The sequence below is a fragment of the Littorina saxatilis genome, linkage group LG1 (genome assembly GCF_037325665.1).
Source record: "Littorina saxatilis isolate snail1 linkage group LG1, US_GU_Lsax_2.0, whole genome shotgun sequence".
Taxonomy (NCBI): Eukaryota; Metazoa; Mollusca; class Gastropoda; order Littorinimorpha; family Littorinidae; genus Littorina; species Littorina saxatilis.
The window spans coordinates 8,378,006-8,405,277 of NC_090245.1; the positions used below are offsets into that span (position 1 = coordinate 8,378,006).

At 42.6% G+C, this 27,272-nt stretch overlaps 1 protein-coding gene across 1 annotated transcript; it reads right to left on the bottom strand.

Moving 5' to 3' along the window:
• Nucleotides 1-307: 307 nt before the first annotated feature.
• Nucleotides 308-24,605, bottom strand: LOC138958014 (uncharacterized). The gene is made up of 5 exons (XM_070329078.1): nucleotides 24,330-24,605; nucleotides 17,451-17,873; nucleotides 10,820-10,947; nucleotides 2,927-3,140; nucleotides 308-1,748 (listed from the first exon to the last, which is right to left on the bottom strand). The coding sequence occupies exons 1-5, from the start codon at nucleotides 24,603-24,605 to the stop codon at nucleotides 1,227-1,229; spliced, it is 1,563 nt and encodes a 520-aa protein (XP_070185179.1). The 3' UTR covers nucleotides 308-1,226.
• Nucleotides 24,606-27,272: the final 2,667 nt, after the last annotated feature.

A 27,272-nucleotide genomic window follows, 5' to 3' on the forward strand; every position in this document is an offset into this window, starting at 1 on the left:
CAATAAGTACAAATTTTTAGATACTAATTTGCAAATTTTACTCAAGTGAGTTTGCCATTTCAATTCTTGATCAACGGTAACCCCTAATAATTTATGCTCTTTAACTTGTTGCACTTGAGTTGAATCAATTGACAGTTGAAGTTGTAAGGGTTTTAATTGGTGTTTTTGTCTAGTTGTAATCACCATACTTTTCGTCTTAACAGGGTGAATAACAGGGAGAGAGAGCGAGCGAGAGAGAGAGAGAGCGAGCGAGAGAGAGAGAGAAGAGAGAGAGAGAGAGAAATAGAGAGAGAGAGAGAGAGAGAGAGAGAGAGAGAGAGCGAGCGAGAGAGAGAGCGAAAGAGAGAGTTGCCCGGTTGCAATAGAACCCACACAACAATTACTTTATTACCACAAACCATATTCTTGAATTATCTACATGAGGATTGGGGCTGTCCGCATCACGTTCAGCATGCAAATTTTATGTAATTGAAACATTTCATAGAAATCTAATGAATTTCACAAATTCACTAACAGGAATCTTCTTGTTTAGTAAATTCATCAAAATACAGATTGCAAAATGAACAGGACATTGAGTAATTACCTATTTACATACAAAATTTGAAAAATAATATATATAATTATATATATAAAAAAAAACCACACACACAAAAAACAACTACAAACAAACTAAGAACAGCCTGCAAAATTCTGGTATAACATCAAATGGGGCGGGGATATAGCTCAGTTGGTAGCGCGCTGGATTTGTATTCAGTTGGCCGCTGTCAGCGTGAGTTCGATCCCAGGTTCGGCGGAAATTTATTTCAGAGTCAACTTTGTGTGCAGACTCTCTTCGGTGTCCGAACCCTCCCCCCGTGTACACTACATTGGGTGTGCACGTTAAAGATCCCACGATTGACAAAAGGGTCTTTCCTGGCAAAATTGCTTAGGCACAGTTAATAATTGTCTACCTATACCCGTGTGACTTGGAATAATAGGCCGTGAAAGGTAAATATGCGCCGTAATGGCTGCAATCTACTGGCCGTATAAAATTTCATCTCACACGGCATCACTGCAGAGCGCCTAGAACTGTACCCACGGAATATGCGCGATATAAGCGTCATTGATTGATTGATTGAAATGTCGTAAATAGATAAATAAACAAATACATGAATGGACAGATAAATGTGGAAAAGTCAAACAGTCTAAGTCTAACTCCATGTGGTAGAATTCTGTCTTGGTGTAAATTACAACTGATCTTTGCAGTAGCATACCGTCTTCAGGAACGGATCATTTACACAATGCGAAGTGTTGCCATACATACTTATACGGCTAACGTCGCCTGCACGCTTTAAGGTGGCAGAGTTATCACACTTGATGAGCATCCCATCGAATACCATGTCGCTATTAGGTTTACGCCTAAAGCCGAATAAATCCTTGACACCTGGAAACCTCGGTTTGGCGACGACAGTTACGCGCAGTAACTGCGCCAAATTATCAACTGTTCTGTTTCCTTTTTTCACGGGACAGAAAGTGTTCAGGTAACTGACTCCTCCTCCCAAAAGACGACATTCTTTGACTTCTACCAGCGTCAGATTGTGACAAACGTCCATGGCTTTGGCTTTCTTCATGGCTGCGTTGAAAGACGCCACCAGAACTGTGCCTGCCTGTTGAGCGATGTTTAGCGTGGTGGGCAGGGCCCGCTCCGACAGACACACGCAGAACGGGGGAGGGATGCCTGCGTCGGCACATGTTCTGTTCCTGGGTATCTGTGGACCAATACAAAGAAAAGTACCAAGGAGGAAACTTCTGTTTGGTCAGCGAGTGAGAGCTTATCGGTACAAGTCACCATACATCAAAGACAAGTAAGAAAATAAGAATTAAAACAAATTTGGAGTTTTGAATCCAGGTTTCAGATACACACTACTAATAATGTTAAAACTTTCGGGGCACCTTTCGATGGCGAAATGAATCTTACTGCATACCGGTGCAGACAGCAATACATTGGCTAACAAAAAGATCGCTGGGAAAAAACAAAAGGTAAACAAATAGTGTGTTTGCGTGCGCGCGCGCGTGTGTGTGTGTGTGTGTGTGTGTGTGTGTAAGTAAGTGTTTTTGTTTGTGTTTTTGTTGTTGATCGAAACAAGAAAGAGGATCGCTGTACGCGTGCAGAAAAGTTCAAATGAGTAGGTTCTTAGGGTATTGCATGGAGTTGAAATCGTGCCAAAGCCGTATCTGGTGTTTAGCAACCCATCTTCATAAATCTGGCTTCACTAATGTAATAACTAAGATCAGCTTGTATTCATATTTTTAGCAAAATATATGCAAAATTGTATTTTTTGTGTGAAAAAAAAACATTTTAAAAATTATACAAATTTTCCCCCCCACTCCTGTGGAAAAAATGTTTATTGATTAAAGCTGGTTTTCGGTTAGGTACAAACAACAAGCATTATTATATGCAACTACAGCATTTGTGCTCATGTCTCAGTCATGTATGGACGTGAAGCACTCTTTAAGTCCTCTTAAAACCCCTTGACTACGGGAAAAAAGAAAGAAAAACATAACATACAAGGTATACTAATTCGACCAAAACTTCCAACAAGTTGTCTTCAGGGGAGGCAATCATCTTGCTTCAAATCAAATGGCAATATACAGCGGTTGTTTCCCTTGTCAGAGTAGTAATTTTTGTCATGATAGCAAGTGATACGCATTATGGCAATCAAAGGGTCATCGTGATATTTCTACCGTTTTGATTACAGGTATACAGAAAATAATGGGGAACACTTGGCATCATTTTCACAATTGCATATTACTGCAGAACCAGGATATGACAAAGAAGTTTGCACAATTACAATGTGTTCGATTTCATACCCGCCGCTCCAGTTATTGCATGTCCCACAGAGTGACGTTAAATAAACGATGTTATCAGTATCATAGCATGTCCAACCTGTTTGAAGAAGCTGATGCCTTGCTTGCTGTCGTTACGTGTGGTTACGGTGTCTTTGTTGTTCAAGTACAAGATGTCCAGAAGTATCTTGTGGAAGTCCAGAGGGGTGGCCAAGCGGCCAGCGTTTGCTTGAACTTGTTTCATGTGTGAAGGGTAGGTTTCAGCAAACCACGGTGGAAACGCTAGGTAAAGGAACGGTCGATTGTCCTCAAATCTGTCACATGAAAAACACAAAGAAAATACGAAATAGACAAATAAACTAATCAATCAACAAATCAATCAACCAATAAATGAATGACTCAGTCAGTCAATCAATCAATCAATCAATCATTCAATCAATCAATCAATCCACCCAGTTTTATGTAACAAAACCATGACAGGTATCGAGTTTGGTCTGGCTAGAATTCATAAAAAATATACTACTTGAAAGTGTATCATTCTTGTAACATGCACACACAAAAATGTGATATTGATTTTACACCACAAAAACAAAACCTACAAAGAAGTAAATGAGTATGAATATATTTATAACAGTTCCATATCCTTGAATATCAATTTAATAAATCAAGAGAATCTATTCTGTAAAGCATCGGGATTTACGTTGCAAGCACTGATATAAGATATTATCAGTCACAATGTCGAACAAGAAAATTTGCTGATTCAAATCAGCAGGTTCCCAGACGTTCCTTCATGTAATTTTTAGGTGAATGGTCAAAGTGGTTTCTTGCACACACTCAGTCATCTTGCACAACAATGCAACACAAAGGAACTTAGTCGATAAATAGCGACAGGGGGCCGACAAATGGTTTAAATGTGAAATGTGTGTATATGGGTGTGGGTCTGAAACAAACAAACAAACAAACAAACCATGTGAACCCCAAAGTCATGCGCCCACACGAACACACACACACACCGGCCCACGCGCGGGCGCTGTAGAACACACACATAATATAGTAAATACTTCAACACAGTGTGCGTATAATGTTGTATTAATTTTGTTTAGTTTCACTTTCAAAGAAACCACAAAAAAGAAACCAACATGAACAACTTCAGAGCTCTTACTTTGATTACAAACTGCATGATTTGGATAAAAGTTGATCGGTTTGATCTAATGCTGATCTTTTGCAGGCTTTAGGTGTTTTTTTTCAGCAGCATAATTCAGTGCTTCGTCTCGTATCGAAAACAAAAGCAGACGACAAATTTAGTCAGTTGGAGTTGTCTCCCGTACTCCTGAAGCATGCACTGATCTAAACATAATCCACTATTCAGTTTAGATCAGTGCGCTGCACCGAGACGGTTATACCCAAACGGTTCGGGAATTCCCAACAAAAGAAAAGATCCGCACGCGGCACTTGCTGAACACGAGAGCGTTCGGTCTTTTAGAAGATGTTGAAATGAAAATTAACGAATATCGCGCTGTCCGAAGGAATGGAGTACATATCGGACAATGACCACGCTCAGGCTAAAACGATAGGACGTCTGACCGACATGCGGCAATGTGAATCGGACATTTGGGGATTTTCATCGTTATATGTCCGATGTCCGACGCCTAACGACATCCCTGCCTACATTATTCTGATTGATCACAACCAAACCTACTATCATTGGACACATCCAAATGCAAGCGCCTGTTCTTGACAATTTCCCACTGACCTAAAAATAAAACCAGTGCAATTTCCTCGGTCGGGCTTTGCCACAGAAACTCACGGTTTGGCCTGTAGGTAAAATGTACAATGTATTTTCTGATTTGTGCACAAAAGCTATTTTTCTTTTTTCTTTTTTTTAAACATAACAATGTTTAATGTCACTGTTTGTTTAAAAGAACATGGTCACATTTGTAAAAAAAATGTTAAATTAGAAAATAAATAACATTTTGGTTCATGATTTTTCCTACACCTGTGCTGAAAATAAGAAATAAAAATGTCAGTATATAAGTCACTCAAATACAGGTAAGTATGAATGGATCGGTTTGAGTTTGTTACGGTTGACCCTGCACAATTCGACCTCTGATGTTTTTGTTGAACAATTTTGCCGTCACCCCTCCCACAGGGTGACGTATTTCACAACTTCCTGTGTAACACAAACTCAGTGATGACCAATTTTGCCTTCACCCCTCCCAAAGGGTGACGGATTTCACAACTTTCTACAGATGAACAACAATGTTGCCTTCACCACTCCCATAGGGTGACGGATGTCACAACTTTCTGTGTACACAAACTGATGACGTATTTCACAACAAAATGGCGCTGCCCATGGTCAACCTCGAAACTAGTTCCGGTTCCGGAATGTCACCGTTCACACAGGCAAATGCCTCCGCATAACCCAGACCTCTGGGTCTGGGAAAAAGGAGGAATCGCCTCGATCTGATATGTTTCCGCCTTTTGAGACATCGTGACTGATAAATGTGGATATCACAGCCACATCTAACGATAACGAATTTATTGCGTTTTGTTTTGGACATTTTCATGCATCCTTTTTCAAAATAAACAAGACAGGCTCTTCCGTAAACCTCCCGTCGGTAGCTGCTAAGGAGTCTTCTTTGGGATCACCTCATGGTCTCGGCCAACCAAGACTATGGCATATATATATATATTGTAGCGGGAGAGCCCTACTAGCTCAGAGTTGCAGGTACTCAGTGACCCCACCTTCCTTCTAGTCACCCCCACCTTTCCTGTAGATACCCCCATCCCCTCCCTTACAGCCAGCCCACAGCGATCACAGAAGATTAGTACCGAGTCTTTGAGAGACTATAAAAGAGGCCGGCTCTGCGAGTCTCGTCATTTCAGCTACATTACATAGGGCCAGAGTAAAGGTGAGATAAAGAGTTGCTCTCCTCGGCAATCTTCAGCCTCCCCCTGAGAACAATTAATGAGGATACGGACCCTCTCTAGGGCTCCGGTTACAAATTGATGCCGTGGACCAGGATTTTGTTGGTGTCTAGGTTACAAAAGAGGTGTTTGGCGATTGTTAGAGTTTTGCAGAAGCGTTTTCATCACGTACAGTCGTGTTTTGTGTGTTCTTGTGACTTGGCAAGATGGGTGCTGTTTTAGGCTTTCTTCGGCTTTTGGTGCCAAGTTGGTTGACGCAGAACAGTAGAGTTCCAAAACGGGTGAAAAGAAGTTCGAAACGTAGGAGCAATGTTTCTTACTCTTCCAGCAGTAGTGATGAAGAAAGCTCGTCCAGCAGCTGCAATAGTCGCTGTTCGCGAAAAAGGTCAAATGTGAGTCAGAGGGCAAATAACAGGTCTTCTTTTAACAACACATTTCTGAACAACAGTTCGTTTCGCAGCCGGAAAGAAAGGTTCCCAGAAGTGTTCGCAGGCACAAAAATTGATTTGAAAGATCGGCTCTGCCACTTTGAAACTTGCTCTAGATGGAACGGCTGGGACTACACCGAGAAGGGGGTGAACCTTGCTATGTCGCTCAGGGGAAACGCACAGCAGGTGTTGCAAGAACTTGGCTTTGATGAGTTGGAGGACTATGACGCAATAAAAACAGCCCTGGGGCGAAGATTTGATCCCGCCGAGAAGGAAAACCTCCGGCGCGTAGAATTCAGGTCTAGATTCAAAAAGAAAGAGGAGAGTGTGACTGAGTATGGGTTCGCTCTAAATCGAATTGCGTCCAGTGCATACCCGAGAATGCCCCATGAGGCAAGGGAAACAATTGTAATCGACCAATTTGTCGGCGGTCTCCCTTCAAAAGACCTGAGAAGGCACGTACAATTTAACCACCCCTCCTCGATACATGAAGCTATTGCATTAGCCAGCGAGTTCGAGTCCTTCGATAACAGGTTTGATGGGAGAAAACCAGAAAACCAAGAAAACGTTCCTGTGAGAAGCATCGCTGAACAAAGTAGTGAGCCGCTCGCTATTGTCTTGAAAGCTTTCACAGCCATGAGCGAACAGGTAGCTGCGACCCTGGAAAAAATTTGCAAAATCTGGGAAAGAGGGACACAGAGCTAGAAACATGGATTCAGTTACTTGTTACAGGTGTGGTTTCAGGGGCCATTACTCTAGAGACTGCCCGAAACAGGGACCCAGAGACAATGGGCAAGGCACTAACGTAGACAGGTCAGGGGGTCAGGGAAACTAGCCGGGGCTGGGTCTACGGCATCGCTTCCAGACTCAGCCCGAGCACAAACACAGGGAGATGAAGGACCGATTAGGGGTATTGTCCGAGCAACAGGTGTCGAATCATTTATTCCTACAAGGGAGGGAGGACCGCGTTTGTGTGTTCTGTCAAAGACCGGATGTTTATTGGTACCTGTGATACTAGAGAGAGAGAGTACGGCTATTGACTTCTTGGTAGATAGTGGTTCTGCTGCCACCGTCATTAGCACTTCAGTCTTTGAGAGAGCAGGAAGAGGGACGCAGTCTACGCTGAAAACAAGTAAGCTTAATCTTTGTACTGCTAGTGGTCAGAGTTTGAACATTTTGGGTGAAGTTACGCTATCTTTGGGGATAGGTGATGCGATTTTTTCGCACAATGTCGTTGTTGGGGACATCGGGAATTGTGAAGGCATTCTAGGGACAGATTTCATGCAGAAACATTCGTGTTTGTTGGATTTGGCACAGGGCTCCTTGAAGATAGGAGACCAGACGGTTGTGTTGAAAAGAGAAGTGACCGACACGTGTGCGAGGGTGCAGGTGTGTGACACAGTCATTGTGCCACCTAGGTCTGAGGCGTTTGTTAGAGGTTTCCTTGTTCGGTCCAGGTTTAAAGATAAAGCTGATGGATTAGTTGAAGGCCTAGACAGTTTCAAGGAAGAAACAAATCTCGAAGTTCCCAGGTGCTTAGTACGAGTATGTAAGGATGAGATTTTTGTTCCTGTCACCAACCTCTCAAACGAGGAAATAACAGTTAAAGCGAATGCTGTCATTGCCACTGTAGAAACTGCCGTCTCTTTGAATTCATTGTCGAAAGATGGTGAAGTAAAAGAAAAGAACGTTTCTGACAGGTTACCCGGTCACCTTGAAAGTTTGCTTACTAATGTCTCTTCAGAAGTCAGCGAGGGCATGAGAACGGAACTGAGAGATACTTTGATTGAGTTTCAAGATGTTTTCATGAGTCCAGATGGTCAGCTGGGTAGAACTACAAAAGTGCGTCATACGATTGATACTGGAGAAAATAGGCCTGTGAAGTTGCCCCCTAGACGTCTGCCTATATCACAGAAAGAGAAGGTTGACAGAGAGTTAGGAAAGATGTTGAAAGAAGATGTCATAGAGCCTAGTGACAGTCCGTGGGCAGCCAATGTTGTTTTGGTTAGAAAGAAAGATGGGTCTGTCAGGTTCTGTGTCGATTACAGGAAACTGAATGAACTAACAAGGAAAGACGCTTATCCGCTACCCCACATCGGGGATTCGCTCGACGCTTTGTCTGGGTCGCGTTGGTTTTCAACTTTAGACTTAGCCCAAGGTTTCTTCCAGGTAGAGATGGATGAAAGAGATAAACAAAAGACTGCGTTTGCAACGCACAAGGGCCTCTATCAGTTCAAGGTTATGCCGTTTGGGCTCTGCAATAGTCCTGCGACATTTGAAAGGCTAATGGAGTTAGTTCTCAGTGGTATTTTGTTTGAAAGGTGTCTAGTCTACATTGATGACGTCATTTGTCTAGGAAAGACAGACGACGGGGCACTAGAAAATCTCAGAATGGTACTGCGGAAATTCAGAGATGCAAATCTCAAGCTGAAACCCTCAAAATGTTCGTTGTTCCAAGATGAATGTACCTTTTTGGGACATACTGTGAAACGTGACGGGACGACTTGCGAGAAATCGAAAGTTGAGGCAGTAGCGAGTTGGCCTGTGCCAACTTGTGTGACAGAAGTTCGTTCGTTCTTAGGAACTACTTCGTACTACAGAAAGTACATTTCTGGCTTTGCTGAAATAGCAAGCCCATTGACAAATTTGACAAAGAAGAATCAGAAGTTCGTGTGGTGTGAGAAGTGTCAGAAAGCTTTTGAAAGATTGAAGCAAGCATTAGTTTCTGCCCCCGTGTTGGCACATTTGTGCTCGACACTGATGCTAGTGCAACCGCGATCGGCGCGGTTCTGTCACAGATTCAAGATGGGGAAGAGAAAGTCATTGCTTACGCAAGTTGAGCAAAGCTAGACAAAACTACTGTACAACATACAGAGAGCTGTTAGCTGTGGTGATATTCGTGAAATATTTTTCTCACTATCTTTGGGGAAGGCCGTTTTTGGTTCGCACAGACCATAGTTCACTGAAGTGGTTAAAGAACTTTAAACAGCCCGAGGGGATTGTGGCTAGGTGGATAGCTTCGCTGGACACCTATGATTTCCAGATAGAGCACAGGAAAGGTGTTGCGCATGGGAACGCTGATGGATTGTCGAGAATTCCGCGGAAGCGTTGTCAGAGAGAAGAGTGCAGTCAGTGTAATCAGAAACCAGTGAGGGTAGTAACTCGCAGTGATGCGAGGGACCGGAACTTAGCTGACAGGGGTTTAGCCGGCGTTACGCAAAGAAACTTTGGCTCGCCGCAAGGCGAGAAAGTCCCGTTGGTTGACCCTGAGGTCGTAAGTGAAGACGAAACTACTCAGTGGGGGAGGGATGTTCTGGTCAGGGCAGATAAGGCGGAAGAGGAAACCCCGAAGTCTGTTCAGTCTTCTACATTTTGTCCTGGTGGGCAGGGAGACGGATGTGGTAGATCTCTAGTGATAGGGAAGGAACGAGTTGGCATTCAGACAGGTATTGACCCCGAGAGGTCGGGCAGTGACTCTGATAGTGTTCCTCGGTTACCAAGGTCTTGGCCCTGTAGGAATAATTGGTTTTCTGTATGGTCTCATGAGGAGATGGTTATGCTCCCACAGGGGGATCAAGTGACAAGCATTCTGTTAACTCTGAAGAAGAGAGAAGACAAGCCTCCAAAGAAGGAAGTTTCACAATACAGCTCGGCTATCAGAACGCTCATAGCTCAGTGGGAAAACCTGAGGGTAGTGGATGGGTTGTTGTACGTTGTGTCAGAGGATAAACTTACAAAGCAAGAGACATTTCTGTTGGTTGCTCCAGCTGGAGTTAGACAGAAAGTGTTGACGATGTCGCATGACGATAGGACCGCTGGTAGGACCCCCCCCCAAAAAAAAAATAATCCCTACCTACCTAACCTATTTTTTTGTGGCCATGTTACCAGAAACATACAACTTTTTTTTTGTTGCCCAACAACAAACTATATTATTACACAAACAGTACACAACTTTTGAGAGGGTCTCAACCACTTATGTATGCAAATGTGTAGGTTATTTTCCTTCTGCTTTTTCTGCGTTAGTGGACTGCAACTCCCACTTACACTCGTGTTTTGCACCAGCGTTTTTTTTTTTAAAACGTGTATGACCGGTTTTATCCAGGCCATTTAGGCTGCTATACTCCGTTTTGGGGGAATGCGTGCTGGGTGTTTTAGTGTTTCTATAACCCATCGAACTCTGACATGGATTACAGGATCTTTATCGTAGATAATTAGTCTTGTGATTGCCTGTGCACACGAAAGGGATAAGGTCCTAGCAAGTCTGCAAATGAGTTGGCTTGGGAAATGGTGAAAATCTCCAACCGTAACCCACCAGGCACGGCTTGGATTCGAACCCCGAACCTTCCTCACGGAAAGCCACCGTCCTCTCCACTTGGCCATTGCGCCTGTCACATTTGTGGTTTGAAACTCGTTGGGTTGCTTCGTTTCTATGTGTAGAATCTACGTATAATAAAACTTAGTCCGATAATTAATATTTGTTCGTTCTAATCTATGTTTGCTTTGTGAATGATGCATTTAATTCTTATTCATTAACTACTTTAGTGTACAGAAATATATCGCGGGTGTGTGTGTGTGTGTGTGGGGGGGGGGGGTGTACACAGACAGACAGGCTGACAGACTAGTGCTTGCATGCTCACCTTCCGATGGGAGTGGACCTGTACCCTGCATATCTAATGCCATGGTCACTCACGAAAGCGAGTAAAGTGTTGTTCAACAGGTTCTCTTCCAACAGTTGAGACAGAAACTTCTCGTAATAGCCATCCACCTGCAAATCATAAGGCCTAAAAAAACAAGAAATTCCTCCGAGGTAGGAAAAACACCCCCGTCCTTACCATTCTCACTGCCACCAACTGAGAAGGTTATTTCCCTTTGACCATTAATATGTCCCTCTATAAGTCCTTGTAGAATCTTAATCCACCAATAACTCCCTAACCGTGTGTTTGACTGGTCCCAATTTTTGTAAGGACCGTCTCAGGAATGTATAGAACCTGTTCACCAAGTTTGGTGACGATCGGTCCGTTCATTCTTGAGATCTATATGCGAACACAAACAAACAAACAAACACATCGACCGAATCCTATACACACCCCTATACCAGGGGTGTAAAAAAAAAGGTGTGGTTACGGTAACCCGACCTACCCTATTTTTGGGGGCCGACCCTATAACTTTTTATTACATTTGTCAAAAAAATACCCAAAAAACCCCAAACGAGTGCAGAGAACGCAATGAAAGCGAAAGCGCCCGAGTCGCACACTTATTTCCCTGTCAAGTAGGTTTAATTTGTACACATTAGAAAAAAAAGTTTAAAAAAAAAGTGATTGCCTACCTTCCTACCCTATTTTTGGGGGATATGTTACCGTAACCACACCTATTATTTTTTTTGGCCTAACAAGAAAATGATCAGGCAAAAAACAAAAAAAATAGTCTGTTTACGGTATCCCGACCGACCCTATTTTTTCGCGCGACCCTAGACGGTTTTTTTGGCATTTGGGGAAAAAAAAAAGTCTTGTTTTTTGGGGCCCGGTAGCTCAGTTAGTAGAGCACTGGACTTGTGATCGGAAGGTCGCAGGATCGAATTCGGGCCGGGACGGACACGGGTCAACTTTATGTGCAGACCCAGAGACGGAAGCCATGTCCCACCCCCGTGTCATCACAATGGCACGTAAAAGACCTTGGTCATTCTGCCATAAGTGCAGGTGGCTGAATACACCTAAACACGCAGACACCTGGGTAGCGCGACTCCGTTGCTGCTAGCTTTCCACTGGGATGAAGCGACCCGAATTTCCCAGTGATGGGACAATAAAGTAATGAAAATGAAAAGAAAAAATGAAAATGAAAAAAATGGTGGGGTTTTTTTTTTTGGGGGGGGGGGGGGGGGGATTTAAAAAAAGACCGACCTACCGACCCTATTTTTTTGGCCTATGTTACCGTAAACAGACTTTTTTTTTGGCCTCACATATCAACAGTAAGTGACTGCTTACATATGATTTGTTCACAGGCCTTCTCCACTTTTTGGGTCATCAAAGTTGGAGGCAAACACTTATCAAATAAAACGTCATGATGCAAAAGAGACATGTTGATTTCAATTAAGCCCATATTTCTCTATATTCAAATAACTACCTGTGAATGTGATTCTGTAAGTCAACAAAAAACTCCAGATACTGGAAATCCTTATTTAAATGCTGATGAAAAAAAGTGACTGTCCAAAACTAATTTATGTATCGATTGAACATTAGATTTCCCTGAGAGAAAAAAGAGAAGAAACAAACCACCATCCGGGATCAGTAACCTCAACGTTTAGTTTTGCCTTATATATACGAACTTGTTAACAGCGTGCCGGTTGGCCGTCCGGATTACCTAAAACTGCTCATTACACCCCCGGTATAGGGGTGTGTATAGGTTTCACTCGATGTGTTTGTTTGTGTGTTTGTTTGTGTTCGCAAGTAGATCTCAAGAATGAACGGACCGATCGTCACCAAACTTGGCGAACAGGTTCTATACATTCCTGAGACGGTCCTTACAAAAATTGGGACCAGTCAAACACACGGTTAGGGAGTTATTGGTGGATTAAAATTATACAACGACTTATAGAGGCACACCCCCGTTGGTCAAAGGGAAATAACCATTCTCACTGCCACCAACTGAGAAGGTTATTTCCCTTTGTCGCTTTGACGGGGGTGTTTTTCCTATCGGAGGAATTTCTTGTTTTATTTTTGAATCCCAGTTCCTCTATTGAGCGAACAACACTGGAAAACAATTCCTATCAGGACTCAGGACTCATGAATGTTTTATTTCAGGCCATTGCCCATAAATAAGGTAATACACCATGACAAATGCATTAAAACAAACATGTTAGGTGCACAGGCAATATTTTATAATGTGTCAATCATAATACATGTATATGTATATCTGGCACTCCTCCACGCGCTGCATTCGCATGCGCACTGTACTGATTCACAATCACCCGCACATACGCAAACTGACTATCACGTGTGTATGTATATATATATACAAATTTGCACACTTATGTTACAAGTTGAACGTGTAGGGAAAAAAACCCAAGAAATTTCGTTCTAATGAAAATATTTATTTGACCTTACATGAAGAACGTAATATACTTCCTACAGCTTAACAAAAAATAAGTTCGTGTGACTCGCAGTCGTTTGTTGCATTTTAGATTCAAAGGTACACAATAACGTGCTACTGTAGATACAGCGAATCGCATTGAAACCACAAACTGTCGACTTAATTCATCACGTATGTGAAAAGAGAAACTGGGTCACACGGGTCCATGATCGTTCAGGGGTTGAGTAAACCACGAGAACTGGTGTGTGGTTTACGCATGCTAAATAGCCATTCAAACGAACTGTGTCATTATGGGGGCGAGGACGCCCCCATTCTATACGGATAGTTTCGAGGTTGACCATGGGCAGCGCCATTTTGTTGTGAAATACGTCATCAGTTTGTGTACACAGGAAGTTGTGACATCCGTCACCCTATGGGAGGGGTGACGTCAAAATTGTTCATCTGTAGAAAGTTGTGAAATCCGTCACCCTATGGGAGGGGTGACGTCAAAATTGGTCATCACAGAGTTTGTGTAACACAGGAAGTTGTGAAATACGTCACCCTATGGGAGGGGTGACGTCAAAATTGTTCAACAAAAACATGATATGTGGCTTTGTGCAGGGTCAACTGCAACAAACTCAAACCGAGCCATTCATACCTAGCTGTATTTGAGTGACTTATATACCCGACATTTTTATTTCTTATTTTTAGCACAGGTGTAGGAAAAATCATGAACCAAAATGTTATTTATTTTCTAATTTAACATTTTTTTTACAAATATGACCATGGTCTTTTAAACATACAGTGACATTAAACATTGTTATGTTAAAAAAAAGAAAAAAGAAAAAAAGCTTTTGTGCACAAATCAGAAAATACATTGTACATTTTACCTACAGGCCAAACCGTGAGTGTCTGTGGCAAAGCCCGACCCAGGAAATTGCACTGATCTAAATTGTCAAGAACAGGCGCTTGCATTTGGATGTGTCCAATGATAGTAGGTTTGGTTGTGATCAATCAGAATAATGTAGGAATAAAAATGTATGACAGTTTAGTATGATGACATGTAATTCACATATGCTGAAATATGATATTATACATCATGTAATATTATTATGGCTGTTGCCATGACCATGAAACCCAACAAAGGTTTAATGTAATGTAATTCAAAATACCAAAACCGAGCACCTATTAATCTCGTCTTTGCGCGTGAAGATTGAGGCCGTCTGCCAGTAGCGGTTAGGTCATACAGTGGAACCCCTCTCTAGCGACCTTTAAAATGTTGACAAAAATCGGTCCTTGTGGAGGGGGGTCCTTACAGAGGGAGGGGGGCGGAGTCAGGGGGCCACAAAGAAAGTCAGATTTAAAAAAAAAAGAAAACAGAGAAGTTTGAGTTGCTGACGACCGTTCCCTCTGAAAGCAAACTGCTTCGATTTCATGTTTGTCCTTGGTGTCCACCAGTTCTGGTGCATGTACTACCCTGGCCAAGTTTCCTCTCAAGACATCAAAGAGACCGCCCCAGTATACTCTACAGCCTCTGGGCGAACCACCTCTCATAGCTAAAACTGGGTCAATGACCCCTGGGAAGAAGGTCAGTGTCTATAAAATTTTACTCCTAGGCCTGCGGCCAGGGAGGGGGGGGAGTATACCGGTACCATTTGAGAATCAGACCAAATGAGAATTGAACCATTTGAGAACATCCTTTTTTTTCAATCACTACATCGAAGGCCTGCGGCCCGGGGTTCACATGGGTTGGTTTGTTTGTTTGTTTCAAACCCACACCCATATACACACATTTGCCATTTAAACCATTTGTCGGCCCCCTGTCGATATTTATCGACTAAGTTCCTTGTTTAATTATGTTAAATGCTAGTGCAAGTGTGTTCCATAAGGTTAGAATTGCTAATTTCGTAAAAGATTCCATCGTTCTGTAAACCCTCATTTCAGGCGGAGTGAGGCTTTAAATACAATTCTGTTCCAAATGTCGACTTATAATTTCTGTACATTTCAAATCTTTCACTGTTCGCCAAGTGGCTGGACCAATTTTGAATATTACAATCGATTAAAGGTTGCCTGAATGTTCGCACAAACAAAGGAATTGACTGCAGACCTTGATTTTCCAATACAAAACCATATCCATATCTGTACAAACACAGGCAAATATTGGTGGCCCAATTTTGCTAATATCCTTTTTATCCAGTTTCAAGAGCATACTATATGCCTTCCTTGGTAACCTGTTTCTATTCATTCTCGTTATTTAACGTAACATCCGTACATGACAATCTACGAACAACGAATACCTTCCAGTGTCTCCAAGAATAACGTAACACCCGCACATGACAATTTACGAACAACGAATACCTTCCAGTGTCTCCAAGAATAACGTAACACCCGCACATGACAATTTACGAACAACGAATCATTTAACTAGTATACTTCTAAAAGATGACGTCATTAGGTTACTACGTCATAAATGACGAGGTTTTAAAATACGTCATTTTGGGGTTGTGCTTCAAAACGGGCTCTTTTGTCATACATGAAAATCTTCACTTCTTTGAAAGTGTAGCCGGGTGATGGTACAAATAAAATGTCTACAAAGCTGAAGAACGTTACACGAATCAAAGCTGTTCCATATTCTACAATTTTACAAAAGAAAAGGGAAATCAAAACTGGGGAAAAGGGGAATAACTCTGACAAGCCAAAAAAACTTCGATGAGTGCTTCAAACGAGAATAATGTAGCTGCTGTGTCAAAATTGAAGAACTAAGATTAAAAAAATGTACATGCGAGTATAAAGTGCAAAACCTAAACTTTCATATGGAACAGTTCAGAGAATTCTTCTCAATGATCTTCTGCTTAAAAAGCTGGCCGCAAAATGGGTGCCTCATTAGCTGAAGGGGGAACAGAAAGAGCATCAGGGTCTTGCACGCGATCTGCTCAACCGTTATGAACCCAGTAGACCCGAATTTGTTGTTACTGTAGTCACTGATAACGAGATTTTGGTTTCCTTCTACTTTAGTGCCAGAGAACGCAGAAGCAAAGCGTGTCTAGACCAAAATGACGAGATGCATCACATTTGTAAGCGAGATTTTCAAAGCAGAAACAGGGCTTTTTGCTATATTTTTCGGCCACGAAGGTCGACCCGATGCTGTCGATATTCTGTCTACTAACAGTACCGTCATTGTCACGTACCATGTAGAAACCTTTTTACCCAAATTTACTTACGAGTTTAGCAGTTAGCGACCAAACTGCGAAACCCAGACTGCCCTTCTCCTTCATGAAAATGTCAGCCTCCACAAAAGAAGGGCTGTTACTCCATTCCTAAAAGACCAAATGATCCCATTTTTGCCTCACACATTCTTCAGACCTAATACCCTCTTTAAAAATCAGACTTTTTGCCAACAAGTTTCACTGCACCCAGGACCTCAAAAAGCCGTCAAATTAGAGCTCAAACGCAACCTCAAATAAGGCCGCCTTAAGGCCTCTTCTGATTAGTGATAACCGCCAATGAATAAAGTAATTAGTTTTTTTCCGATTAAGGTACATACAATGACTAATTGGAACCTGGCAGTGAGGATAGTATCACTGCAGCAGTTGGACTATATCCTTATGTACTCGTCTACGTATGTTTGGTTTTAATTATTTGCAAGGGGATGCAGATATTTAGGAAAATATGAAATGCAAATGGCCGCCATGATTACTATTTTGTCGATATCTACTTCCTCTAGCTGATAATCAAAACCGAACATACGTAGACGGGTACATAAGGATGAAGACCAACTGGTGCAGTGATACTATCCTCACTGCCAGGTTCCAATTAGTCGCTGTATGACAGTATGTACCTTAATCGCTAAAAACTAATTACTTTATTCATTAGCGGTTATCACGTGTTTGGTCCAGTTATACACAGTGAGCCTTATGTCAAAGGAAAGTGCAGAGTATTAGGAACACAACGGTATCAAAATCAAAAGTACTGGTCAAGAAACAAAGACGCACGAAGCAATTGAAAAATGTGACTTTCGTAGACCTGTATTAATTGGCTTAATCTTCACCTTAACAAGGTACCCATTTTTTTTTATTATTTTTTTTTTGGGGGGGGGGGGGGGGCATGGCTACTAATATATCGGGCTACAATCCATAACTTTGATGTTTTCTTTCAGACGTATTAGTCGATTAATGAGGCGATTCGACACAATGGATAACTTACCCGGCTCCCCCCGTTCATGTCGTCATGTGTGGTGCGCGTAAGCCACTGAAACCCGAAGTAAGGTTTGTGGCGGTAGAGACGAGCAAACTCCGCCATGTTGTCCAACATTAACTCATCGCTGGGCGTCCCTTTGAAGCAAGCCCCTTTGTTGGTGAACAACTTTCTGCTTCTCTCTTTGGCCATCTCAACAATGCGAGAATAGTAATGGGTGGGCTGACCCGCGAAGCCTCTCTGGGCGAAGCGAAAGATGTTCAATTTGGTGGTGTCCTCTGCGAACATGGTGCGGTAGCCTTCGTCCTCGAAGTCCTGCCACAAGAAGCGGAAGCCCTGTTTGTCGATATACTCGTTGCCCTTCCATCCGGCATCGTATCGATTCTTGCCATACATGAGGCCGATCAAATTGGGAAAGGTGTTGGGGCCTATCTGTAGGGCAAGAATAGGATGGATCAAGAAGAAAATAATGGCATCGATTGACATTGATTAGTTCGTATTCCCCCCTCTGCTTCTTTACCTCTGTAAACTTGTAGGGCTAGTTATTTTTCGATGAACACCCAGCAACCAAACAAAGAACGAGCCAGCAACTATGGAAGGCGAAAAGGGTCAAATGATCGATCAAAAGGATCGATCAAAAGGATCGATTCTTTTGCGTTTGACCCTTTCCGCCCGACGCGCGGAAAGGGTCAAACGATCGATCAAAAGGATCGATCAAAAGGATCGATCCTTTTACTGGATCCGGTGCCGACAAAAAGTGGAACCGGTATTTTACCGGCACACAGTCTGGAGTTCACATTTTTGTGGCAAACTGACTTCAGATTTCAGTTCGCGTGTACGTGCGTCCAGTGTTCTAGATATGATCGAACGTGTAGCAAAGATACATGTACGTGTACGTGTAGATAGTCACCCGTGACTCACTTTTTTTTCTCCAATGTTCCAAATCATACGTTGTTTACCATGACTGCAGATCTCGGCTCAAACGCGTGACGTAAAAACTAGATTTGATGACGTTACCTGAAAGTGGCACATCTAGATCAAACACTTTTCACACAGTAATTTTAACTACACACCCCTAAATGTACTCGCTAAAACAAGAAGGATGTTTTGTTTATTTCTCTTGATATTTCATGCTCCTTCACGCCGCACCAGAACACGTAATCTACTTACTTTACTTTCTAGATTCGTTCTTTGTGCTAACCCGTTCCATGATTTTCCGAAACAGCGCGACGAAACTGCTCGTTCAAAAGTATCGTGTAAAAGGATCGATCCTTTTGCACGATCCTTTTGCTCGATCATTTGACCCTTTCCGCGCGTCGGGCGGAAAGGGTCAAACGCGAAAGGATCGATCCTTTTGATCGATCCTTTTGATCGATCATTTGACCCTTTTCGCCTTCCATAAGCAACAGCCTGAATCCTCAATAGCGCAATGGGTTGAGAAGCTGTTCTGTGTCGGTACTACTTTCGCGACTGAAAAGTTCCGAACGCTCTGATGTACGAAGTATACATTTCTGGAGCAAATAATACAAACATACCGCATTCAAATTAATAACAACAGGCTTGAGCACATGAATCTCCATATAAAATCTATGAGTGCGGTTGTTTTCTGAATCTAGATCTGCCGTGCACAAGCGTTGAACACAAGCAAATTCCCAAGGCAAGTAACTCTCATACTTTGTCTTGCGACAAGACTGTTCCCCTTTCAAATTTCTTTTCACTCAGTTTCTTCGACAACAGATTGCAATCCGACAGTCAGTTTTCAACAATGTTTCATTTTATAAACAGATCACACGCAACCAAATGCACACATCTCATCAATTTAAAAAAACCATAAAGCGGTTGCATACACTATTTTCCCCAGAATACTGAAGTTTTTAACGTTGGAACACGGGTGCAAAAGTTCGTCTGCAAGTCCCATTTGACGAAAGAACATTATCCTAAGTGATACCAAAACATGAATAGAACACACAATATCTGCCTTTACCGCCACAGCAGCATAACAACATATCTGTGTTCTTGATTTTAGTCCAAAACAGGGAAACTGACAAGAAGTGTTAACAGAATCAATGGAATGATTTGCACGGAACTATACAACCGCGCATTAATCGATCGCCTGCGCAGGTTGACTGGTTGAGTGAATATGATTAGATCAAACTTTCGCACAAAAACTCCTGTTTTCTTTGAATAACTGAAGAAAGGAGGAATAAAGAGGTTACACACCTCGTCTCAGTGATTATTAAAAATGATGGTCTCAGTTCGCGGTCATGAAAAAGCTCGCTGAAGCTCGCATTTTTCATGATCCGATAACTTCGACCATTATCTATATCTATATACGTCTTGTGTGTGTCTGTCTGTCTGTCTGTGTGTTCGCTATGCACGGCCAAAGTTCTCGATGGATCTGCTTCAAATTTGGTAGGCATATTCAGGTAGACGCCGGACACAATCTGGTCGATGAAAATTTTCAACACGTGCTCTCGGCGCGCAGCGCTGAACCGATTTTGGTTTTTATGGTTTTTCTGTACATCCATTTCCAGTAACTCTTCCTAATGCCCCGGTCTCACATCTACGAATGTCACCCGACTTTAGGTAGTCGGCTGGAAGTCGGAAGAGGTCGGAGAGTTCGTGAGAATTAGCAATTTTGTTTTTGAAAAGTCGGTTAGTTCGGAAGGCCCTTCAGACTGTTTTGAACATGTTCAAAACAGTCGGAAGAGCCTCCCGACTCAGACGAATAGAAATTTGTCGGGTGGTTGTCGTAAGCGTGTCGGTTTAGTCGTAAGGCGATTCTGATTAGTCGTAACGGTAGTCGGAAGACTCGTAATATAAGGGTGGTCGGATTTGTCGGTAGCATAGTGTCGTTCGGATTAGTCGTAATGGTGTCTGATTTGTCGTTAGGGCAGTCTGATTTGTCGTTAGGACAGTCGTTAGCTAGTCGGTTTAGTCGTAACACTGGTCGTGAGAGTCGGCTATTGTTCGGAAGTTTTTCAGCTAATAATCGGGCCTGTCGTAACTGCAGTCTGAATTGTCGTTACTGCAGTCGGAAGTGTCTGGACACATGACGGATTTGTCGGCCCTAAAGTCGGGTGGTTGTCGTCTGCTTGTCGGCTACATGGTCGGATCAGTCGTAAGGACAGGTCGGGAGTGAAATTTGGAGCCGAATTTGCATCCGACACTTCCGACCTAGCCGACTTAAACTATCCCCGACACTTCTGAAAAATCGTATATGTGAGACCCAGGCATTATCTTCTCCAGTGTTTTGCGCTTTTATCTCCCTTCCTTCGTGTGGCGTCAATCGCGTACGGTGCGCCACTCCCGGGTACCCGGCGTATACGGTGTGCCACTCACCTTCGCCGGGTATTCATAGAAGCCGGCGAACGCGATCATCCCGGCGAAGCCGATACCCGGCGAAGCGGGTAATCATCTAGTTTTTAATAATCACTGAGACTCGGCATGTAACCTCTACTTATACATCTTAGCATAATGATTTTGTTTACATTTCACAAAAGAATGTGTAAAATCATCGATGAACCTTGACCAGGAAACAACTACTTCTACCAATACCTGCACCTGCGTGTGTGTGTATATGTGTGTGTGTGTGTGTGTGTGTGTGTGTGTGTGTGTGTGTGTGTACGCACGTGCGTGCGTGCGTGCGTACGTGTGTAGGTGTGTGTTTAAATGAATCTTTTACATCTTCTCGGGAAGATTATTTGTATTCGTCGAGACTGTTGGTTATATATAAGAATTGTACATTGATTTTAATGTTAGGCCAAAAAAAAAAAAGGTCTGTTTACGGTAACCCGACCGACCCTATTTTTTTCGCGCGGCCCTAGACTTTTTTTTTGGCATTTGAGGGGGAAAAAAAAATCTTTTTTTTTTTTTTTGCAAAATAACGTAAAAATATGGTTTTTTGGAAAGAAAAAAAAATCCCGACCTACCGACCCTATTTTTTTGGCCTATGTTACCGTAAACAGACCTATTTTTTTTTTGGCCTTATGTTTTGGTCGTCCGCTTGTCGTCATGTTTATGCGCCACCAATGTTATTTCTCAGATTAAGATAATAAAATTAATTTGATTTGATTTGATTGATTTAATTATAGGAAGATTGGTTAACTTGAGGCACCTTGGTACAACGTTTTTCCAGCCGTTCAGTGACTTGCTTTTAAATTTATTTTTTATCACATTTTAACAAGAAGTGCACTCTAAAACATCCCCCCCCCAAAAAAAAAACAAGAATTTTAGGTTATTGGAATGATCACTTATTGACCGAACAAAATGTTATATTTACAGTACGTCGACCCAGTGGTCTTTTTAAAGGCACAGTAAGCCTCCCGTAAACCATCACAGGTACGGTCAGGCTTTTACACACAGTACAAACACCCTTTCATTTAAACACTCACCGATTGAGAACATCCTAGGTGCCCTCCGTAAAGAGCGAACAATTTTCAAAGAATTTATTTTTGCGTGGTTTATCTTACCCCTGAGCCATCGTCAACCCGTGTGATCCAGTTTCCCTTTTTCACAATGTAGTCGTCAGTTAGTCATTTGAATACGACTCGATGTGAGCTTATTTACAATAGCACGTTTTTATGCACGAAACAAACGGCTGTGGTTCACAAAAACTCTAGCGATGGCTTTTGACTGTTCAGAGGAACGGCGATATGCTTAAACCGTCGTCTGCTACGACCCATGCGTGACCCTGCTTCCGGGCTTTTCTTTTTTCAAACTTTCACAACTTCGAATTGTACTGATCTTGTCTTGATGAAAAAAGAATTCTTTTATGATTAAAGAATGTTTGTGTAACAAGCTGTCAATTTATTATTTAGATTTTAAAAGTTAGGTCGAGCGCAAAAACGTACCACGGTCCAAAAACATTTTGATAATCATCGATTCACGGCTATCGCCAGTTTACATCGATAGAATGAGACCCGAAGGGAAGTAACTCATGTTTGACCTGAGTTCAGGATGGGTCCAAAAAGTGTTCGAGACAATCTGCAAAATTAATTCTTTAAAAATTGCTCGCTCTCTACGTAGGGCACCTAGGATGTTCCCGTTTGATGAGCGTTCAAATGGAAGGGTGTTTGTACTGTGTGTAAAAGCCTGACAGTATCTGTGATGGTTTACGGGAGGCTTACTGTCCGGGCGTGATTTCCGGTATTCATAACAGCCGTCCAGCACCAAAACGAGGCGCCATTGTTGTAGAGGAGCAAGTCCACAAAATTAAATTCTTTGACAATTTCTCACGCTCGACAGAAAGCAGCCAGGATGTTCCCGTTCGGTGAGCGTTCAAATGGAAGTATGCTTCTAAATATATATATATGTCGTGCCGAATTCACGTAATTGCCGACTTCGCGGAATCGGCAACATTTTTGCCCATTTCGCGTAATCGGCAAAACGCTGCCCATTACGCGAAATCGGCAGCGTTTTGCCGAAAACGCGTAAAGGCTTCTAAAATTTGCCCATTTTGAGAAATCAGCAGCCACTTTTTGGTTTTAAAGTTCTCAAATGCCTGAGATATCATCACACTTAGACAACTAGATACTCGAATGGATAGATATTGCAATAATCGATCAGTTATGGCAAGTTATTGCAAAAAATGTAGTTTTCGTGCATTTCCGGAGTCATGCTCGACACAGACTAACATAGACCATACAAAACATAGTAGGGAGGTAAAACAATGTTAATGCAATGTTCTGGTGACACAAAAAGTAACAGACTGGCTGTCGCTTTTGCGAAATGGGCAAATTTTAGAGGCCTTTCCGCATTTTCGGCAAAACGCTGCCGATTTCACGTAATGGGAAGCGTTTTGCCGATTACGCGAAATGGGCAAAAATGTTGCCGATTCCGCGAATTCGGCAATTCCGTGAATTCGGCACGACATATATTTATATATATATATCTATATATATATATATACGACTTGTGTCTGTCTGTCTCTGTGTGTCTCTGTGTGTGTGTGTGTGTGTGTGTGTTCGCGATGCACGGCCAAAGTTCTCGATGGATCTGCTTCAAATTTGGTGGGCATATTCAGGTAGACCCCGGACACAACCTGGTCGATGAGAATTTTCAACACGTGCTCTCAGCGCGCAGCGCTGAACCGATTTTGGTTTTTCTGTTCATCTTCCCAGATCCATTCCCAGTAACTCTTCCTTATCTCCTCCAGTGTTTTGCGTTCATCTCCCTTCCTTCGTGTGGCGTCAATCCATATTCCCGTTACTATTTTTAGAAGGTCACTGTCCACAACGCTTTCATCCCGGCGAAGCCGGATATTCCCGTTACTATTTTTAGAAGGTTACTGTCCACAACGCTTTCCGGCAACCCGGCGAAGCCGGGTATTCCTCTACTTCTTCCCGGCGAAGCCGGGTATTTGGCTCTACTTCTTCCCGGCAAAGCCGGGTATCATTCGGCTCTACTTCTTTCCGGCGAAGCCGGGTACCCGGCGAAGCGGGTATTCATTCTAGTGTACTATATGTAGACGCTCGGGGAGCTCTGTGATGGTTTACGGGAGGCTTACTGTGCCTTTAAGTAGACAGACAGACAAACACGTATGATACAAATAATGAACTTATCTCAAAATCGTAGATGAATCTCGATTGCAAAATGCCGCAATGATCAATCACGAGGTAATAGTGCAGCAGCACTCTACAGGCACGCTTTCTGTTGTCATGTGTTCAGCTGTTTCAAGGCCGTGCTCTTCTGCGTGCAATGTCGTTGAATAAACAGAAAATGGGTCGCCACTTGCCAACACAGTAGAGTCACGACTGTTTGCACGTGACTTTCCAGCGGTCATCGTGTTGAGGTCTGTGTCAGGTGTGTTATCTTCTTCGGTATGGCAATTACTCAGTTGTTTTTTGGGTGTAGCTTCAAAAAGTGGCACATTAAAAGTTCACTTGCCTTATCCTCTCGTTTTGCTTTCCTATCCTCGGCTCTCTTCTTATCTCTTCGCATCTGGCTTGGTGGTTTTCTGCGATAACATTGAACCTTGTTGTCATGTGTGTCACTGTGAGCGTAGCGTGTAGCTGGGTCGCCATCAGTGGCCGCCGGTGCAAGTCTGACAACAAACGTCAAGTTGTCCCCATTGCCGGCGATTTTCCATGATGTGACGTGGTGGTCGTGGAGTAGGGCTTGTAGAGATGTACTTGCAGCAGTTGGTAAACCAACGACTGTCATTCTGACGAGTTATTGGCAACTTTCGACAGAGAGAGAGAGAGAGAGAGAGAGAGAGAGAGAGAGAGAGAGAGAGAGAGAGAGAGAGAGAGAGAGATGATGATGATGATGATGGAACTTTTTTTTCAAGGATAGAGGTTTAAGGCGACGCCTTTTCTTACAACCGGTCCTTACTTCTAATACAAATGTCTAATAAATGATAAACAAGTAAATAAAGCAACATGACAAATAAACAAATTAAACGAACGACCCAGCAAACAATCGACAAGTAAGCACAAAATGACAAAGTAAGCAACATACAAATCAAAAGCGAAACATGCAACATGTTAATTGAGGTTTTACATGTAAAGTGATCGACGGTAAAATTCACACAATACCAACGTTTACACTTGGGGACACCCCGAAGCGTCCCGGTACCAAAGCGTCCCGGTACCGAAGCGTCCCGGTACCGAAGCGTCCCGGTACCAAAGCGTCCCGGTACCGAAGCGTCCCGGTACCAAAGCGTCCCGGTACCGAAGCGTCCCACTATAACGCGTCACAGGACTTAGACTTTTTTTTTTATTTAAACCAAGGGCGGATCAATTCACTTTGGAGGGGGGGTTACAACATGACTGCGAAGATACAAGTTGACGGCGCCGAAGGCGCCTAAGCCTCTAGGGAGGTCCGGGGGGCATGCCCCCCCCCCCCCCGGAATTTGTTTTTATCCAAAGAAGCAAAATAGAGCTATCTGGTGCATCCTGAGCCAATAAATTACCTCTTTTTTGGGGGGGTGGGGGGGGTTACGTAACCCGTGTAACCCCCCCCCCAGATCCGCCCTTGTTGACCTTGATTTGACCTTGACTTGACTAACCATATTTATTTTTTTTTAATTTAATCTTGACCTTGATTTGACCTTGACTTTACTGATTTTTTTAATTTTGCACAGACCTTGATTTGCTTTCGGTAAAAAAAATCACTTTTTGTCCAACTTTTCCCCATCTGTACTCACAACACACCAATTTGGAAATACTGTACCCGTGTGGACAAGTTCGGGGGAAAAGTCCGTAGGCTTCCGTTCTGTTATCACACACGCTTTCTGGCTTCACTAAGCGTGAGCGTCGAAAAAAAGTCTTTTCAGTTCTACCTCCGACTTTTAAATTGTATCATTTGGGTTAATTTGGGTTTGTTTGGGTTCATTTGGGTAATAAAGAACGCTCGCGCTGGACCCGAGTACTCTTCAGACTGGCTCGCTCCCCCAGTATGAAAGTTTTTGTCTTGTGCACGTTTAAGACCAAGTGATTGCTCTGTGTGAATTACAGGCATTCCCTTTACTATATAATACATTGGCATGCGAGCCGAGGATGTGCGTGGTGACTGGTACCGGGACGCTTCGGCACCGGGACGCTTCGGTACCGGGACGCTTCGTGCCCTACTGCGCGGGAGCGTCCCGAAGCGTCCCGGTACCAAAGCGTCCCGGTACCCCTGTGACGCGTTATAGTGGGACGCTTCGGCACCGGGACGCTTCGGTACCGGGACGTTTCGGTACCGGGACGCTTCGGTACCGGGACGCTTCGTGATGTACCCTTTACACTTTACACTAATGCTTACAATGATTATATGGTGTAAATGATGATGATGAAGATGATGATGATGATGATGATGATGATGATGATGATGATGATGATGATGATGTTGATGATGATGATGGAAAATCGAAACATAAATTCCACATAATACATGTAATAAAGAACATATTTTTGAAATTCATAAAGCTTTGCCAATTGTTGACAGCTACTTGCACATGTTAAGACTAGATATAGCCATCTAGGTAGACATATAATGATTATGCAGAGCTTGTTTAAAACTCTTTAGTGAGGTTAATGATCTTATTACAGACGGAATGGAGTTCCACACCATAGAGCCAGAGAAGGCTTGACTAGTTTGAACAGCAGAGAGAGAGAGAGGGAGAGAGAATTGAATTGAATTGAACTTTATTTAACAAGGATTAAGATTTAAGGCTACGCCTTTTCTTACAATCTGTCCTTGGGACGCATAGACACACAATTATATAATTAAAAAATTTAAAAGTTAAAAAGTTAACCAACAAAAGGAGGTCGGAAAACTTCAGCACGTGATAATAAAGATGACGATGATGATGATGATGACGATGATGATGATGATGATAATGATGATGATGATGATGATGATGATGATGATGAAGATAAGGCATGAAGAGCATACATATGTGGTTATTTATAAAATCAAATGCATACTATGCAGGTAATTATAAATACAAGCTGGTAGCAATCGAACATGTAGCAATAGTACAGCAAAAATATGTTCAAAATATACAATGCACAGCATATCTTTGACGTAATACTAAGTGTGGTAAATCAAAAGGCGTTAAACTACTCAGACATTAAGTGGTTTTCAACGCATTTTTTAAAACTTTTTAATGACTTTAAGTGCTTAAAGGATGATGGAAGTGAATTCCAAACTGAAGTACCCGAAAAGGCAAGACTGGTATTAAACAGGACAATTCGTGGAATCGGTGGGATCAAGTTGACCGACCCATATCTGTGGGTAGCTTTATTAAATAATGATGTAATGTAAATCGGCACTTTACCGTAATACAATTTATGCATGAAAATGGCTTTGTTTAACTTGAGATGCTTTTCCAGTGGAAGAAAG

Bases quoted from the DNA above. Each gene is read 5' to 3' on its own strand.
- LOC138958014 (XM_070329078.1), bottom strand. From the start codon at position 24,605: ATGACAGTCGTTGGTTTACCAACTGCTGCAAGTACATCTCTACAAGCC. The intron at 10,948-17,450 runs GTAAGTTATCCA...TATGATTTGCAG, and splicing joins ACATGAACGGGGGGAGCCGG to GTGGATGGCTATTACGAGAA. The intron at 1,749-2,926 runs GTTGGACATGCT...ATTGGTCCACAG, and splicing joins GCATCAGCTTCTTCAAACAG to ATACCCAGGAACAGAACATG.